The sequence below is a fragment of the Piliocolobus tephrosceles genome, chromosome 14 (genome assembly GCF_002776525.5).
Source record: "Piliocolobus tephrosceles isolate RC106 chromosome 14, ASM277652v3, whole genome shotgun sequence".
Taxonomy (NCBI): domain Eukaryota; kingdom Metazoa; phylum Chordata; class Mammalia; order Primates; family Cercopithecidae; genus Piliocolobus; species Piliocolobus tephrosceles.
Genome location: NC_045447.1, coordinates 47,312,595 through 47,328,194, shown reverse-complemented (window position 1 = coordinate 47,328,194; position 15,600 = coordinate 47,312,595). Strand labels below are relative to the sequence as shown.

Here is a 15,600-nt window from a genome sequence, read left to right as displayed (position 1 = left end):
TGGGAGCTCTGCTGGGACCTCAGTTCTCTTTCATGTGGCTAAGTTGGGCTTACAGCATGGCAGCTGGATCCTTTGAACAGCAGCACCCCAAGAGGATAGGCCACGATGTGTAAGCATTTATTAAGGCTCTGCTTGCATTGTGCTTGTTAATGTGCCATTGGCAAAAGCCAGTCACTTAGCCAAGTCCAGTCAATGTGGAAGGGGACTATGCAAGGGTAGGAATTCTGAAAGGTACGAGAATCAATTAGGTCTACTAAAGTAATTGGCTACCACAGAGAGAAAGGCTAAATGTACACTTTCTAAAAAATTTTGTGTTTTTTTTTTCTTTAATCACATATGCTATATCCTCTCTCTCTAAAATATCCAAGAAGTCACACAGGTTGAAAGTAAGGTCTCTTGTGAATCAAAGCCCTTTTGAGAGTGGTTAAAATTTTTGTTATAGGCCTCATAATTTAGGAGCAATATTATTCTATGAAAGCAGAAGTTTTACTGTGGTTAAAAGTATGGTGAAGACAGTTGATGAAATTGTATTATTTTGACAGACAGAGCTGGAGCTTTGCTTGTGAAAAGAATGACAAAGTAGGAGTGTCTCAGGGTTGTCTGAATGGTGTAAATGTGTAGACATTCAAATTTGTTGTCAAGAGGAACCAAACCATGCTCAGGAAAATGCCACTGGACGTCCAGTCTGAAGTGCAGTAAGAAAGACAAATGGGAGAAAGCAGCAATGCAATATTGGAAAGACTAGCAGTAAGGAGACTACAAGTTCAGGAGAGTGGAACGGCTCAGCGCTGAGGCTGTGAAAGGTGAACGTGTGCTGCAACTGTCCTCACTAGACTGAAAGGTCCTTAAGGGGAGGAGTTGTGTCTGGCTTGTTGACTCAACATGGACCCCACTGCCTGACACAGAGAAGGCACTCTAAGTGTTTGAGGAATGGATACATTTTAAAGAAATGCAGAATTGGAAACCATTTCCTCTCTTTAAGATCCTGGTGCCATAAAATAATTAGAGTAACCTTTTAAAAAATATGGCACGCCACTGATTAAAATCCTTTAATGGTTCCTCATTTCACCCAGATATCCACATGACGACTTCTTTCAGGTGTGTGCTTAAGAGAGGCCTTCCACACTACCAAGACATTCTCACCACTTTTTTTTTCTTTTTTTTTGAGACGGAGTCTTATTCTGTCACCAAGGCTGTAGTGCAGTGGCACAATCTCAGCTCACTGCAACCTCTCCCTCTCAGGTTCAAGCAATTTTCATGCCTCAGCTTCCCAAGTAACTGGGATTACAGTCATGCACTACCACGCTCTGCTAATTTTTGTACTTTTTAGTAAAAAAGGGGTTTCACTATGTTGGCTAGGCTGGTCTTGAACTCCTGAGCTCAAGCAATCCACCTGCCTTGACCTCCCAACATGCTGGGATTACAGGCATTAGTCACCGCACCCGGCCATCCTCACCACGTTCTGTATCCCACTCATTTTTTCTTTGTAGCATTTACCCTCACAAGACCTATATCTTTCTTTGCTTATGGTCTGCCTCACCTGTTCAGACTGTAAGCTCCTTGAAAGCAGGAACTTTTTTTTTTTTGGAACGAAGTTTCACTCTTTGTTGCCCAGGCTGGAGCCCAATGGCGTGATCTCGGCTCACTGCAACCTCTGCCTCCCAGGTTTAAGCGCCTGCCACAGCCTCCTAAGTAGCTGGGATTACAGGCGCCTGCCACCACGCCTGGCTAATTTTTGTATATTTAGTAGAGACGGGGTTTCACCATGTTGACCAGGCTGGTCTTGAACTTCTGACCTCAGGTGATCCACCCGCCTCAGCCTCCCAAAGTGCTGGGATTACAGGCGTGAGCCACCACGCCTGGCAAAAGCAGGAACTTTGTTTTGTTCACCGTGGTAGCCCCAGCTCCTAGAGTGATTCCTGACATACGGAATTTGCTCAGAGTTGAATGAATGAATGAATGAACTAGCCAATGGAGAGCTAGAGTTGTTTTGGTTTCATCTGACTGGAGGCCAAGGCCCTGAGATTACGGGATTTGGGTATCTGTGTGGGCTCCTATAGCCATGTCTCTCCCACTTGACGAGTAAGAGGAGCTGGTCTGACAGTGCCAAGAGCCCAGGCCCTCCTGTTCTGGGAACTACTGTTGCCTGTCTGTGATTGTGAGATTGAAGGCCCAGATACTATAAGGTTGTTATGGTTTGGAGATGGTGCAGAAGGCAGCCCCATCAGTCTTTAAAGTAGCCAGAGAAGTTTCTAAGTTTCAACCCAAGATTCTTGACTGAGTGGGTTTAAGAAATTGAAGGAAAGGCCCAGTGGTTGGGCAAATAGGCAAGGAGAGAGTGGTAGATGAGATTAGAGAGATGGACAAGAACTTCTGTAAAACTGACCAAACAAGGGAGTTTATTCTTAATTTGATTGAGCATTGGTAAAAGATTTAAGCAGGGGAGTGACATGACCAGGTTTGTTTGTGTTTTGAAAAATACTTTTTCCCTTCTTATTTTTTTTTTTTTTAAGACACAGGGTATCGCCCTGTTGCCTGGGCTGGAGGGCTGGAGTGGCATAATCATGACTTACTGCAATCTTGGACTTCTGGGCTCAAGCAGTCCTCTTTCCTCAGTCTCCCAAGTAGCCAGGATCACAGGCACATACCACCGTGCCTGGCTAAATTATTTATTTATTTTTTTATAGAGACGGGGTCTCACCTTGTTGCCCAGCCTGGTCTCAAACTTCTGGTCTCAAGCAGTCTCCCTGCCTCGGCCTCCTAAAGTGCTGGGATTACAGGTGTGTGAAATAGTTTTTTTAGTTGCAGTGTGATTGGATTGGAGGGGGCAAGAGTGAATTAGGGAGAAAAGAAAGAATAACATTCCAGAGAGAATAGCATGAACATCAAGGAACTCAATATACTGATGTATTGAGGTGGGGGAAGGGTAAGAAGTTCAATATTGCTGGTACAGGGCTGGGACTAAAGAGATGGTGGAAGGCAAAGCAGGGTAAGTTAGAAGGCATTCCTGTGCCTTTCTTCTTTATGAGAAGTTTTAGGATAGACCACTATAAGATCTGTGTTTACACAGATCAGCATTGCCGAATTGAAATAAAATTTTCACACAAACCACCAATGATATGAATGTCAGTGCTTGGGATTATAGTAATCATCTCCTAAACTCTTAAAAATTAGATCCTTGAAAGAGTTCAGAGTTAGATTCAAGAAATCAGCACATAGTGGGAGAAGTTAACCAGTCCTAAAAGCGGGAGTTGAAAATAATAGAGTGTAAATTATAGTTGGAAGATTGTAAAGTGAATTTACAGGGTGTAGTTTATGGATACATCATCATGTTTACACTGTAATGTATAGAACAGAACTGCTCAACTGGTGTCCCAATTACAGGTATGATTACCAAGAATTTGAAAAGATTATCATTAAAAAATCTTAATCAGGCCCATGCAGTGGCTCATGCCTGTAATCCCAGCACTTTGGGAGGTAGAAGTGGGTGGGTCACCTGAGGTCAGAAGTTCGATACCAACCTTGCCAACATGGCAAAACCCCATCTCTACTAAAAATACAAAAATTAGCCGGGCATGGTGGCACATGCCTGTAATCCCAGCTATGGGGGAGGCTGAGGCAGGAGAATTGCTTGAACCAGGGAGGTGGAGGTTGCAGTGAGCCAAGATCATGCCACTGTACTCCAGTCTGGGTGACAGAGTGAGACTCCATCTGAAAAAAAAAAAAAAATCAGAAGCTGTGTGTGGTGGTTCACACCTGTAATTCCAGCACTTTGGGAGGCTGAGGCTGGAGGACTCCTTGAGGCCAAGAGTTTGAGACCAGCCTGGGTAACATAGTGAGACCCTGTCTCTCATTTAAAAAAAAAACTTAGAGATTGTATAGCTATTTTATCATGAAACCTTAATGTCATAAAGGTTATATTTACAGAAATATACTCAATTTCCTCATGAAAAAAATCTAAAAATATTCTACTTGGATATGTAGCCAAAATCAACATTATTTTCCCCAATACTTTGTTTTTTATTTATCTTATTACATATAATTATAAAGAAAACATAAGGACAGTTTTTTCACCAAGCTCCTCATAGGCCTCCCCTCAGATTTACCCCCATGTGTTCTGCAAATATTAGAATTTTATCTTTGTGCCATGACATAATGAAATTGGGAAGCAGTAGGAGGTTAACTTACCTAAATGAAATGATATCATTAGAAAATAGGAGGAGTGCATTAGGTTGGATTCCCCCAGAGCAGACACTGTCACAAGGATTTGGAATGCTAGTACTTTGGAGATGATCCCAAGAACTACCAGTAGGGGAGTGAAGAAGTGATTCAGGGATGGGAAGGAAACCAGAAGAGGAGGGGTTGATAGGCAGGGTACCCCTCTGGGCAGCCTGGGCTCAGTCTTGCTGGGGAGCGTTGGGGAGACAGTGTGGTACACACATCGAAGTTGTTTTACCCTAGGAGTGAGAAAGCATGTTTACCTACTTTTTTTTAAACATCATTTTCGTTACTCTCAGTAGCATAAATCCCCCACTTTAGACCTGTATATGGTCAGAGAAGGCAATGTCGCAGTTCTTGCAGTAAGATGATTTTGGACATATGAAACATGCAACTAAATTTCTGTTTCACTGGATTTTCATTCTATCACCACTAAATAACTTTTATGATTTGGCATCAGACCTAGGACTGCCTACAGAAAAGAGTATGTTTTGTCTTGTCCAGCTGATGCTGCCCCCAAATCTCCCTTGAGTCAGTGAACTTCTGTCCCTTTGTTCAGGCTGCCAGTGTCCTTTGCACTGCATCAGTAAACTGCTAACCACTTTCCACTTTTCTGCTTTTGCCATCCCCACTAGTCCATTCTTGCTCACAGCAGCAACAATGACCTTCATAAAATGAACATCAAATATGTCACTTCCTAACTAACTCTTTAGGGGTTTTTCATTGAATGATGAATCCACATACAGTTCTTAAATGGTTTACTATTGTCCTTGCTCAGGCCTCCTTATCTTCCTTTCACTAACTCCATTGGATTTTCACCTCCGCTGGACTTCTAGCAGCCCTAAAAAAATAATCTAAAAGCCCTGCTATTGGGCCTTTGTACATACTCTTTCCTCAGTTTGGATCACAGACCTAGAATATGCTTCCATCAAGTCTTGATGTGTTTGTTTCCTTTCTGTCTTTCTGGACTCAGTTTAATTGTCCTTTCCTCAGATAGGCCTTTCTTTTTTTTTTTTTCTGTTTTTTTTTTGAGATGGAGTCTTGCTCTGTTGCCCAGGCTGGAGTGCAGTGGTACGATGTAGGCTCACTGCAAGCTCTGCCTCCCGGGTTCGTGCCATTCTCCTGCCTCAGCCTCCCAAGTAGCTGGGACTACAAGCACCCGCCACTACGCCCGGCTAATTTTATTGTATTTTTAGTAGAGATGGGGTTTCGCCATGTTAGCCAGGATGATCTTCTTGATCTCCTGACCTTGTGTTTCGCCCGCCTCAGCCTCCCAAAGTGCTGGGATTACAGGTGTGAGCCACCGCGCCTGGCCAGATAGGTCTTTCTTGATAACCCTCACAACCCTCTCCCTCCCTACTGTTTTCTGGAGAACTCTGACTAATACAACTTTCCCAAAATGCCAAAACAAAATGAGGTGTCCCAGCTATACTGTCTCTCAGAATTTCATATTTTTCCTTCTGAGCAAGTCTCTGGACCAGGCAACCATAGCCTCTGGCTTCACCTGCTTTTCCCTTAGACCAAGTAGGTACTTCTGCCTCCAACTGCTTTTCCCTTAGAACAGAAGTCTCAAAATCTTAAAGAAAGAAGGGCTGTCAGGGGGCCAGACAGGTTATGAGTGAGTGGGTGGAGACAGTGGCAAACTGGAGAGCACATGGCAGCTATTCACAATTCTAGCTGTTTGTTGTTGGACTTGGCTGGATTTATTGATTTTTTTTTCCCCGAAGAGATCAGGAATCCTGATTTTTAAAGAAATTTCTTTCTATTAAAATTTTTTTGTAGACACAGGGTCTTGCTATGTTGGCTGGGCTGATCTTGGACTCCTTGCCTCAATCTGTCCTCCTAACTCATCTTCCCAAATCCTGAGATTACAGGCATAAGCCACTGAGCCCAGCCAGAATCTGGGTTTTCATGTGAGATCTCATTTCTAACCGCTGGAATTAAAACAAACAAACAACAAAGCCCTAGGCAGAGTAGCCAAAGACAATCTTCAAAAAAAAAAAAAAAAGAATAAAGTTCTTATACTTCCTGATTTCAAAAAGTATTACAAAGCTATAGTAATCAAAACAGTGCAGTACTAGCATAAAGACAGACATACAGACTGATGGAATACAATAGAAATCCCAGAAATAAATCCTTGCATAAATGACTAAATGATATTCAATGAGTATGTCAATACCATTCAGTGAGGAAAGGGCAGTCTTTTCAACAAATGGTATTGCTAAAATCTAGGTATCCACGTGCAAAAAACTGAAGTTGGAGCCTTACCTTACATAGTACAGAAAATGAACTCAAGGCCAGGTACACTGGCTCACACCTATAATGCCAGCACTTCGGGAGGCTGAGGCAGGAGGACTGCTTGAGCCCAGGAGTTCAAGATCAGCCTGGGCAACATAGCAAGACCTCTGTCTCTATAAAAAAAAAAGTATACAGACTTGGTGGGACATGCCTGTAGTCCCAGCTACTTGGGAGGCTGAAGTGGGAGGATTGTTTGAATCTGGGTGGTCAAGGCTGCAGTAAGCTGTGATTGCATCACTGCACTCCAGCCTGGGCGACAGAGCAAGACTCTGTCTCACAAAAACCAAAACAAAAAAACCACACCTCAAAAATGGATCAAAGACCTAAGCATAATACCTAAAACTATAAAACTTTTAGAAGAAAACATAGGGAAAAAGCTTCATGACAGATTTGGCAATGTTTTCTTGGATATAACATCAAAAGACAGGCAGCAGAAGTAAAAATAGGTAAATTGAAGTACTTCAAAATTAAGTTTTGTGCATCCAGGGATACAGCCAGCAAGCAGAGTGAAAAGCACCCTGTGAAATGGGAATCTTATATTTGATCAGAGGTAAATATCCAGAATATATAAAGAACTCCTACAACAGGGCCGGGCGCGTTGGCTCAAGCCTGTAATCCCAGCACTTTGGGAGGCTGAGACGGGTGGATCACGAGGTCAGGAGATCGAGACCATCCTGGCTAACACGGTGAAACCCTTTCTCTACTAAAAAATACAAAAAACTAGCTGGGCGAGGTGGCGGGCGCCTGTACTCCCAGCTACTCGGGAGGCTGAGGCAGGAGAATGGCCTAAAGCCGGGAGGCGGAGCTTGCAGTGAGCTGAGATCCGGCCACTGCACTCCAGCTTGGGCGACAGAGCGAGACTCTGTCTCAAAAAAAAAAAAAAGAAAAACAAATTTCAATGGCTTTAGGGGTACAAATAGTTTTTGGTTTCATGGATGAATTGTATAATGGTGAAGTCTGAAATTTTAGTGTACCTATCACCCGAGTAGTAGTTACACCCAATATGTAGTTTTTAAAAATCTCTCACCTTCCTCCCACTCTCCCCGCTTCTGAATCTCCAATGTCCATTATACCACTCTGTATGCCTTTACATACCCAAAGCTTCACTGCCAATTATAAGTGAGAACATGTGGTATTTCGTTTTCCATTCCTGAGTTACTTCACTTAGAAAAATGGCCTCCAGTTCCATTCAAGTTGCTGCAAAAGACATTATTTCATTCTTCTTTATGGCTGAGTAGTATTCCATAGTGTATATGTACCACATTTTCTTTATGCACTCATCAGTTGATGGGCACTTAGATTGGTTCCATGTCTTTGCAATTGCGAATTGTGAAAACAGGATCTCGAAGAGATATTTATACACTCATGTTCATAGCAGCATTATTCACAATAGCCAAATGGTGGAATATCCACAGATGGATGAATGGATAAAGTATGGTGTGTACATGCAATGGAGTGTTATTCAGCTTTAAAAAGGAACTTTTTACACATGATACAATTTGGATGAAACTTGAGAACATTATATTAAGTGAAATAAGCCAGTCACAAAAGGGCAAATACTGTCTGATTTTACTTACATGAGATACCCAGAGTGGTCAGACTCATGAAAACTGTAAGTAGAATGGTGGTTGCCAGGAGTTGGGGGGAGGGAAAATAGGGAGCTATGTAATTGATACGGAGTTTTTTTTTGTTTTTTTTGTTTTTGTTTTTTTGTTTTTTGAAACAGAGTCTTGCTCTGTTGCCCAGGCTGGAGTGCAGTGGAGTGATCTCGGCTCACTGCAACCTCCGCCTCCTGGGTTCAAGCAATTCTCCTGCCTCAGCCTCCCGAGTAGCTGGGACTACAGACGAGTGCCGCCACGCCAGGCTAGTCTTGAACTCCTGACCTCAGGTAATCCACCTGCCTTGGCTTCCCAAAGTGCTGTGATTACAGGCATGAGCCACCGTGCCTGGCTGAGTTTCAGTTTTTCAAGATGAAAAAGTTCTGGTGATTAGTTGCATGGCAATATGAAGTTCCTGATAGTCTTTTTTTTATTATTCTCTCTTTTTTTTTTTTTGAGACAGAGTCTCGCTCTGTCGCCCAGGCTGAAGTGCAGTGGCCGGATCTCGGCTCACTGCAAGCTCCGCCTCCCGGGTTTGCGCCATTCTCCTGCCTCAGCCTCCCGAGTAGCTGGGACTACAGGTGCCCACCACCTCGCCCGGCTAGTTTTTTTGCATTTTTTAGTAGAGACGGGGGTTTCACCGTGTTAGCCAGGATGGTCTCGATCTCCTGACCTCGTGATCCACCCGTCTCGGCCTCCCAAAGTGCTGGGATTACAGGCTTGAGCCACTGCGCCCGGCCGAAGTTCCTGATAGTCTTAACTGCCTGCCATACCTTTAGCTATGCATTGTGCTCTGTGATATTGCTTTTCTGGCCACTAATTCACTATAGACAATGGACTAGGCCTAACAAGCAGGACATGGAAACTCTGCTCAATTTTGCACATTATATATTAAATAATGTAATTAGAATGATCCAATCCAACTTTTGGATGCAGGACACACAAAGGCAGGTCAAAGAAGCACTCTTAACCCAGAGGGATGCTTAATTTTGAGGGAACAACAAAACTGGTCATGTCACCAGAGTTGCCTCTTTTTATCTTAAGCAGTTGTGAACAACATTCCTCAGCTGTAAGGCCTATGTGGCTGCTGAAATGCTGCTTGTATTTTCCCACTTCCTCATATGACCCTAATATAAACCTGCATCTTCTTTGCTAACAAAAGCAAGCCTGTCTTCTGTGTTTCTTGGAACATCCTCCCACCTTCTGTCTTGAAAGCTCTGATAGCTCCATCATACTGTTAAGTCTCTGCTTTTCCATGGAAGGAAACAATACTCTACCTTGATGAAGAATGTGACTCCTTAAGTCTCAATTTTGTTAAAGAAAAAAATATTCAATGATACTTGCTGAAGCATGGTAAAGAGGACTTTATTCAGGAACTTCATGATAGGTATATAAAGCTCACTGCAACAGGGTTTTGCAGTGGAAGAGAGATTGGGCTCAACTCCGAACAGCAGCATGGGCAAGTGGGAATTTATGGCCAAGGAGCTGTGTAGGGGTCAGTGGATGGAAAATTACTAAGAGGAAACATCAGGGGTAAAGGAGATTCTGGCTAAATAGACCTAATAGGATTCTTGCTGGAGACAGGCCAACGTAATCAGACATCACCTGGGGGATGGTGGCGACTAAGGAACCTGATCAGATATTGAGAATAACCACATAAGGCGGGGTGGTGGTGGTGGTTCTTGCTAAACTGACTTAGCCAGGGTCTGTGCTAAAACTGGATTTTACAGGGAAGTGCACAGATGGGCCTAGCAGAAAATTCAGAAACGTAATTCAACCAAAGAATCTTTGCCAGTGTGTTGTAGTTGAGAAAAATTATAAACTATACTTTTACCAACGAGATAGGGATTGTTCCTTCTGCCAAAATGCCTTTGAATAATTGCAATATGATTCTTAGGGAACGTTTTGGAATTGCTGTAAAAAATCAGCACACGCATCTTATCCCTGCATCCTGCTTTTTTTTTCTCCGGATTGCCCCTCAGTTCATTTAGTGTAGACAGCACTACAAAAATCTTAGCAGGTTTCCCCGCCTTTTACCTCTCCATTCTTTCCTCCCTGCACAAGGGAGAAAGCGGACTGTAGTTTAAAAAGCAAGTGGCAGTGCTACAGCAGGTTGTCTGCAGCAGTAGAGATGGCCTTAAAGGTTGTGAACATCTCCTTATGGAGTATCGAGAAGCTGCACAGCCACCTAGAAACGTCCACAGAGGGATTGGGTCTGAAATATCACCCAATTCAGAGACTGTGAGGCAGTGACAGGCGAGTGGCCCTCAGGTAGAGAGAGATGGTGAGAGAGCTGGTCCCTACAGGCATAACTGCCACGATTCTCACTTGGACGACGGCCCAGAGAGAACCCAATTGGGGCGGACGCTTTTTGATCTGGGAACTGGGCCAGATTCTTTCAGCCAATCCGTTAGAGAGGTGCTGCTGACGTTACTGGCCGCGCTCCAGTCGGCTTCTGATGTCATCCCGCAGCGCCGGAAGCGGTGAGGCACACATGAGTAACGTGAATTTGTCCGTCTCCGACGTCTGGAGGTAAGGCGATTGTCAGCCTATCTCTGCTGGCTGGGCTCAGTGCCGCGGGTGAGCGTCAGGCCGAGGCTGCCCCTACCCTTGAGTGATGTGCCTTGAATGATGCTGCTTTCATTCGCTGCTCTAGCGGCTGCTTTCTCTGTCCTCCCGTCCTACTCCCTTGGGCTGTTTCAGCGGGCGCTCCTGTTGGTCTTCGACCCACTTTGTGTTTGTTCACGTGTGCTCCCGACACCTGTACGTACCTTGGTCACAACACCAGCAGAAAAAATATGAGAGAGTAGGCCCTGTCCAACCAAGGAGGCGGCCCAGTTTGTCGGGAAGGACAGCGTTTCCATTAGAAATGCTTCGTGAAAGGCACTTGAGGGACCTTAGCAGCATCCTCAACAGGCCTTGTAGGAATGCCAGAAGAAGCAATCCTTGGCCGGGCGCGGTGGCTCATGCCTGTAATCCCAGCACTTTGGGAGGCCGAGGTGGGCGAATCACCTGAGGTCGGGAGTTCGAGACCAGCCTGACCGACATGGAGAATCCCCGTCTCTACTAAAAATACAAAATTAGCCAGGTGTGGTGGCGCATGCCTGTAATCCCAGCTACTCGGGAGGGCGAGGCAGGAGACTCTCTTGAACCTGGGAGGCGGAGGTTGCGGTGAGCCGAGATTGCACTTCAGCCTGGGCATGCCAAGAGTGAAACTCCGTCTCAAAAAAAAAAAAAAAAAAAAGCCTTTCCCCATACATACCAGTGATAGTGGCTCAACATAGCGGGGATGAAATTTCTATTTGGAATTACTGTGGTCCAGGTTTGGAACTTTTGGGGGTTGTTCATAGCGAGGCAATACAGATTTGTGCTCGTTCTTATTATACAGTTATTGCTTTTCTTTCTGTCTTGTCTTCTCTTGTCTTTTTGAGACAGAGTCTCACTCTGTTACCCAGGCTGGAGTTCAACGGCATGATCTCGGCTCACTGCAACCTCCACCTCCCGGGTTCAAGCGATTCTCCTGTCTCAGCCTTCCAAGTAGCTGGGATTACAGGCGTGTGCCATGACGCCTGGCTAATTTTTTGTATTTTTAGTAGAGATGGGGTTTCACCATATTGGCCAGGCTGGTCTCAAACTCCTGACCTCAGGTGATTCGCCCCACTCGGCCTCCCAAAGTGTTGGGATTACAGGCATGCGCCACTGTGCCTAGCCACAGTTATTGCTTTCAAATGATCTTTTTATATGTCCACAGCTCCTGCTCCTACCTTCACTATTAACAACAGCAATAATAGTGTTGAATGCTTTTTATCAGACACTAAGCTTTACATACTTTGTCCTTTAGCTCTTGTGACAATCCCATGGTGCAGAGCAATTGTTAATACCGCTTGACACTTTAGGGAATGAAGACTTGGAGAGGTTAAATAACTTGCCCCAAGTCACACAGCGAGTAGGTGGTAGAACCAATATTTGAATTCAAGCAATCCAACTTCAGAGGCCTTGATCTTCGCCACTGTTCTATATTGTTTTTCTTCGGCTGTCCATTAAGTTCCCAGACACCTACTCTTTGTTACCTTTTATTTTATGGAGAAAATTAGGATCATGAGACGTGCTTTCCCTCGCATTTCTGCCTCTGCTTTCCCTTTTAAAGTCATCAAGATTTATACCCTTTACTTTTCCTTTTGTCTCAGAGGATGAATTGTCTTTCTAATCAAAGCAATTTATTTGTATTTGCTTCTGATATTTTATGCTGTCACTTATGAGACCTTGTTTTCATTTGTCATTTCTGTCTTCCAGTCATGTATAAGCAAGGCCAGGTTTCTCAGATCTCTGACAATTCCCCCTGCCGAAGAAAGAAAAAGTCCTTGGTGATCCATTTTAACTTTAGCTGTCATCCAATAACTTTCTTTCCCTTTATGTCTAAACTGTTTTAATGAGTATTCTAAACTCTGCCTCCATTTCCTCACCTTTTGTTTCCTTCTGTATCTAGCTCTCAGACCCATCATTCCCCTGAAATTTCACCCCAAGGTCACCAGTGACTGATTATCAAACCAGATAGACGTTTTCCAATTATTGCTGGATCTCTTTGCTGCTTTTGGAACTTGGTCATCCCTCTTACTCCCTTCTTCTTTGCTTTACATGTCAGTGCTCTCAGATGATTTATTCAACAAGTATTGATTGGGATACAGAGATGAACAAGGCACATAAAGTGTTTTCTCTTTAGGAATTTACATTCTAGCTGTTCTTCATGTGCCTTTCTTACCAGTCATTTCTGCTATGGGTAGTCATTTTCCTCCTTCCCTAAATGTTGGGTGTTTCTGTTGTTTGTTACTTTGGCATATGAGCAATGAAAAACTGTTATTTTCATTCTGTACACATTGCCTGAGTGAACCCATCAGCTGGCTTGGTTTAGCAACTTCCTACATGCTCCCAAATTGAAGTTGTCAGTTTAGACCTCTCTGAGCTTTACCCTCACCTCTGACTATCCTGCTGGACATCTCTGCCTGCAAGTCCCACAAACACTTCAAATTCAGATGACCGAAACTGAACTCAGCGTCTTTCCTGGACGTAACTCTTACCACATTCATCACTAAGTCCTGATAGTTTTAGCCGCTAAACATCTCTCAAATCTGTGCAGTCTTCTCCATCTCTACTGTTGTCCTTTTACCTGCAATATCATGGCCTTCTAACTGATTTCCCTGCTTCTAGGCCTTTTCCCCTGTATCTGTTCTCCACAGTACTCCCCTCCACTCCCAGATGGTCTTTGGAAACAAGTCTGCATCAAATTCCTGCTTAATCTTTAAAGATCTGCCCATGCATTCATCCATTCTTTTCTCTAATTCATTCAGCAAACATTCATTGTCTACTGGCTTGCAAAATCCATTGAAAGTTCTCAAGTTTGAGCTTCTCAGCCAGGGCTCTGCCTCATCTGAACCCTGCCTGTATCTCCAGCCTCTTCTCTGCCTCATGCTTTAGGTTCCAGCAACACTGAATGGCATCTTCATAGGTACTGTGCTATTTCTTCTTTGTGTATTTGCCCTTGTTCTCTTTGCTTGGAATCTTCTCCCTGTTTCCTTTCTCCACCCCCTCCTCCTCACCTAATTAGGCTGCTCCTTTTCACCTAATTAACCCAGTTTATAAATGGGACTCATTTATAAAGTTTAGGTCCACCTCGTCCAGGAAATTTTTTTCTGACACCTCCTTCCTCCCAGTCTCGGTTGGGTACTCCAGCATTATGCTTCCACCCTTTGTATAGAGCAATCATCGTATTTACCACATCTACTATTAATATAATTGTTTCTGTGTTTCTCTCCTCTACAAGATTTATTGTTTTATAGATGAGGTCTTGGTATGTTGCTCAAGCTGGACTTGAACCCCTAGGCTCAAGTAATCCTTCCACCTCAGTCTCCCAAGTAGCAGGGACGACAGGTACGTGCCACCATGCCTGGCTAAGACTGAGTTTTTTGAAGGCTGGGCTCATATATTATCTCTCTATTCCCAGCACTAGAATGGCACAAGGTACACAGGAGTGTAGTAATTTTGACTGAATGATCAAATGAATGAAGCCAAAAGTTATATGATGCGGTGGTTAAGAACCCATTCTTTGGAATTCAAATCGTAGCTCTGGCACATATTGGCTATGTTACTTGAACATGTTACTTATCTTCTCATCCTTAATTTTCTCTTCTTAGAATGGAGTTGGGAGTATTAAAATGAGACCATGTAAGTAAGACATTTAGCATATTTCCTAGCATATAGTATGCACTTGATAAAGGTATGCTGAAAACCAGGGGATCCTAAAGTAAAGGCCAGGCCTAGCCTAGGACAGTGATCTCCAGAAACCCCCCTCATTGTTTTGTGAATGCATAGACAGTGATGCAGTCTGTTAGTAGGGAGATTATAATCTTGTTTGGAAAGTAGAATTACATCCACATTAAACATTCAGAGAACTGTGAGGGTAGTTTGTCCACATCCAATAATAAGATGTAGAGAAGAGAAGACAGCTCAGTGAAGGCCTTAGGGAGGAGGTGAGGCTTGAAAGTTAAATAGGATTTGGGTTTTAGGAGAAAGGAATACCAGGAGACCATATTAAGAATGACTTAGGCTGGGCATGGCTCCTACCTGTAATCCCTGCACTTTGGGAGGTCAAGACAGGAGGATGGCTTGAGGCCAGGAGTTTCAGACCAGTATAGGCAACATAGTGAGACCCCATCTCCATAAAAAATAAAACAAATTAGCAAGGCATGGTGGTATATGTCTGTAGTCCCAGCTACTCAGGAGGCTGAGACTGGAGGACCACTTTAGCCCAAGGAAGTTGAGGCTGCAGTGAGCTGTAATGATGCCCTGCACCCAGCCTGGGCAACAGAATGAGACCCTGTCTCAGAAAAAAAAAAAAAAAAATGATTTATTTGGGAGATGCTGTTCAGTATATTATACCTGAAGGGTATACATACAGGCATACCTTGGAGACATTATGGGTTTGGTTCTAGACAACTGCAATAAAGTGAGTCACATGAATGTTTTGGTTTCTTAGTGCATATAAAAGTTATGTTTATACTATACTGTAGTCTGTTAAGTGTGCAGTAGCATTATGGCTGAACAAACAATGTACATACCTTAATTAAAAATACTTCGCTAAGAAATGTATCAGTCACCAGAGCCTTCAGTGAGTTGTGATCTTTTTGCTGATGTTGGGCAGGTCTTGCCTTGATGTTGGTGGCTGCCGACTGATCAGGGTCACGGTTACTGAAGATTTGGATGTCTGTGGCAATTTCTTAAAATAAGACAATAGGCCGGGCGCGGTGGCTCAAGCCTGTAATCCCAGCACTTTGGGAGGCCGAGACGGGCGGATCACGAGGTCAGGAGATCGAGACCATCCTGGCTAACACGGTGAAACCCCGTCTCTACTAAAAAAAATACAAAAATCTAGCTGGGCGAGGTGGCGGGCGCCTGTAGTCCCAGCTGCTCAGGAGGCTGAGGCAGGAGAATG

The 15,600-nt window shown here is 43.9% G+C and overlaps 1 protein-coding gene across 5 annotated transcripts in view; it reads left to right on the top strand.

Moving 5' to 3' along the window:
• Nucleotides 1-15,600, top strand: part of APTX (aprataxin) — a 45,565-nt gene that overhangs the window by 8,980 nt on the left and 20,985 nt on the right. For 2 of the 5 annotated variants that reach the window (XM_031934073.1, XM_026449171.2), the window contains exon 1: nt 10,585-10,694. The exons of 1 other annotated variant lie outside the window; for it this stretch is intronic. Coding sequence is in view for 1 of the 4 variants with exons in the window: in XM_026449169.2 (XP_026304954.1) it covers nt 10,573-10,646 (74 nt within the window). In the remaining 3 variants the exon portion in view is untranslated. Of the gene's footprint in view, nt 1-10,276; nt 10,695-15,600 lie in introns of those variants that run through there. 2 more of the 5 variants (XM_026449169.2, XM_031934072.1) reach the window with 2 other exon arrangements.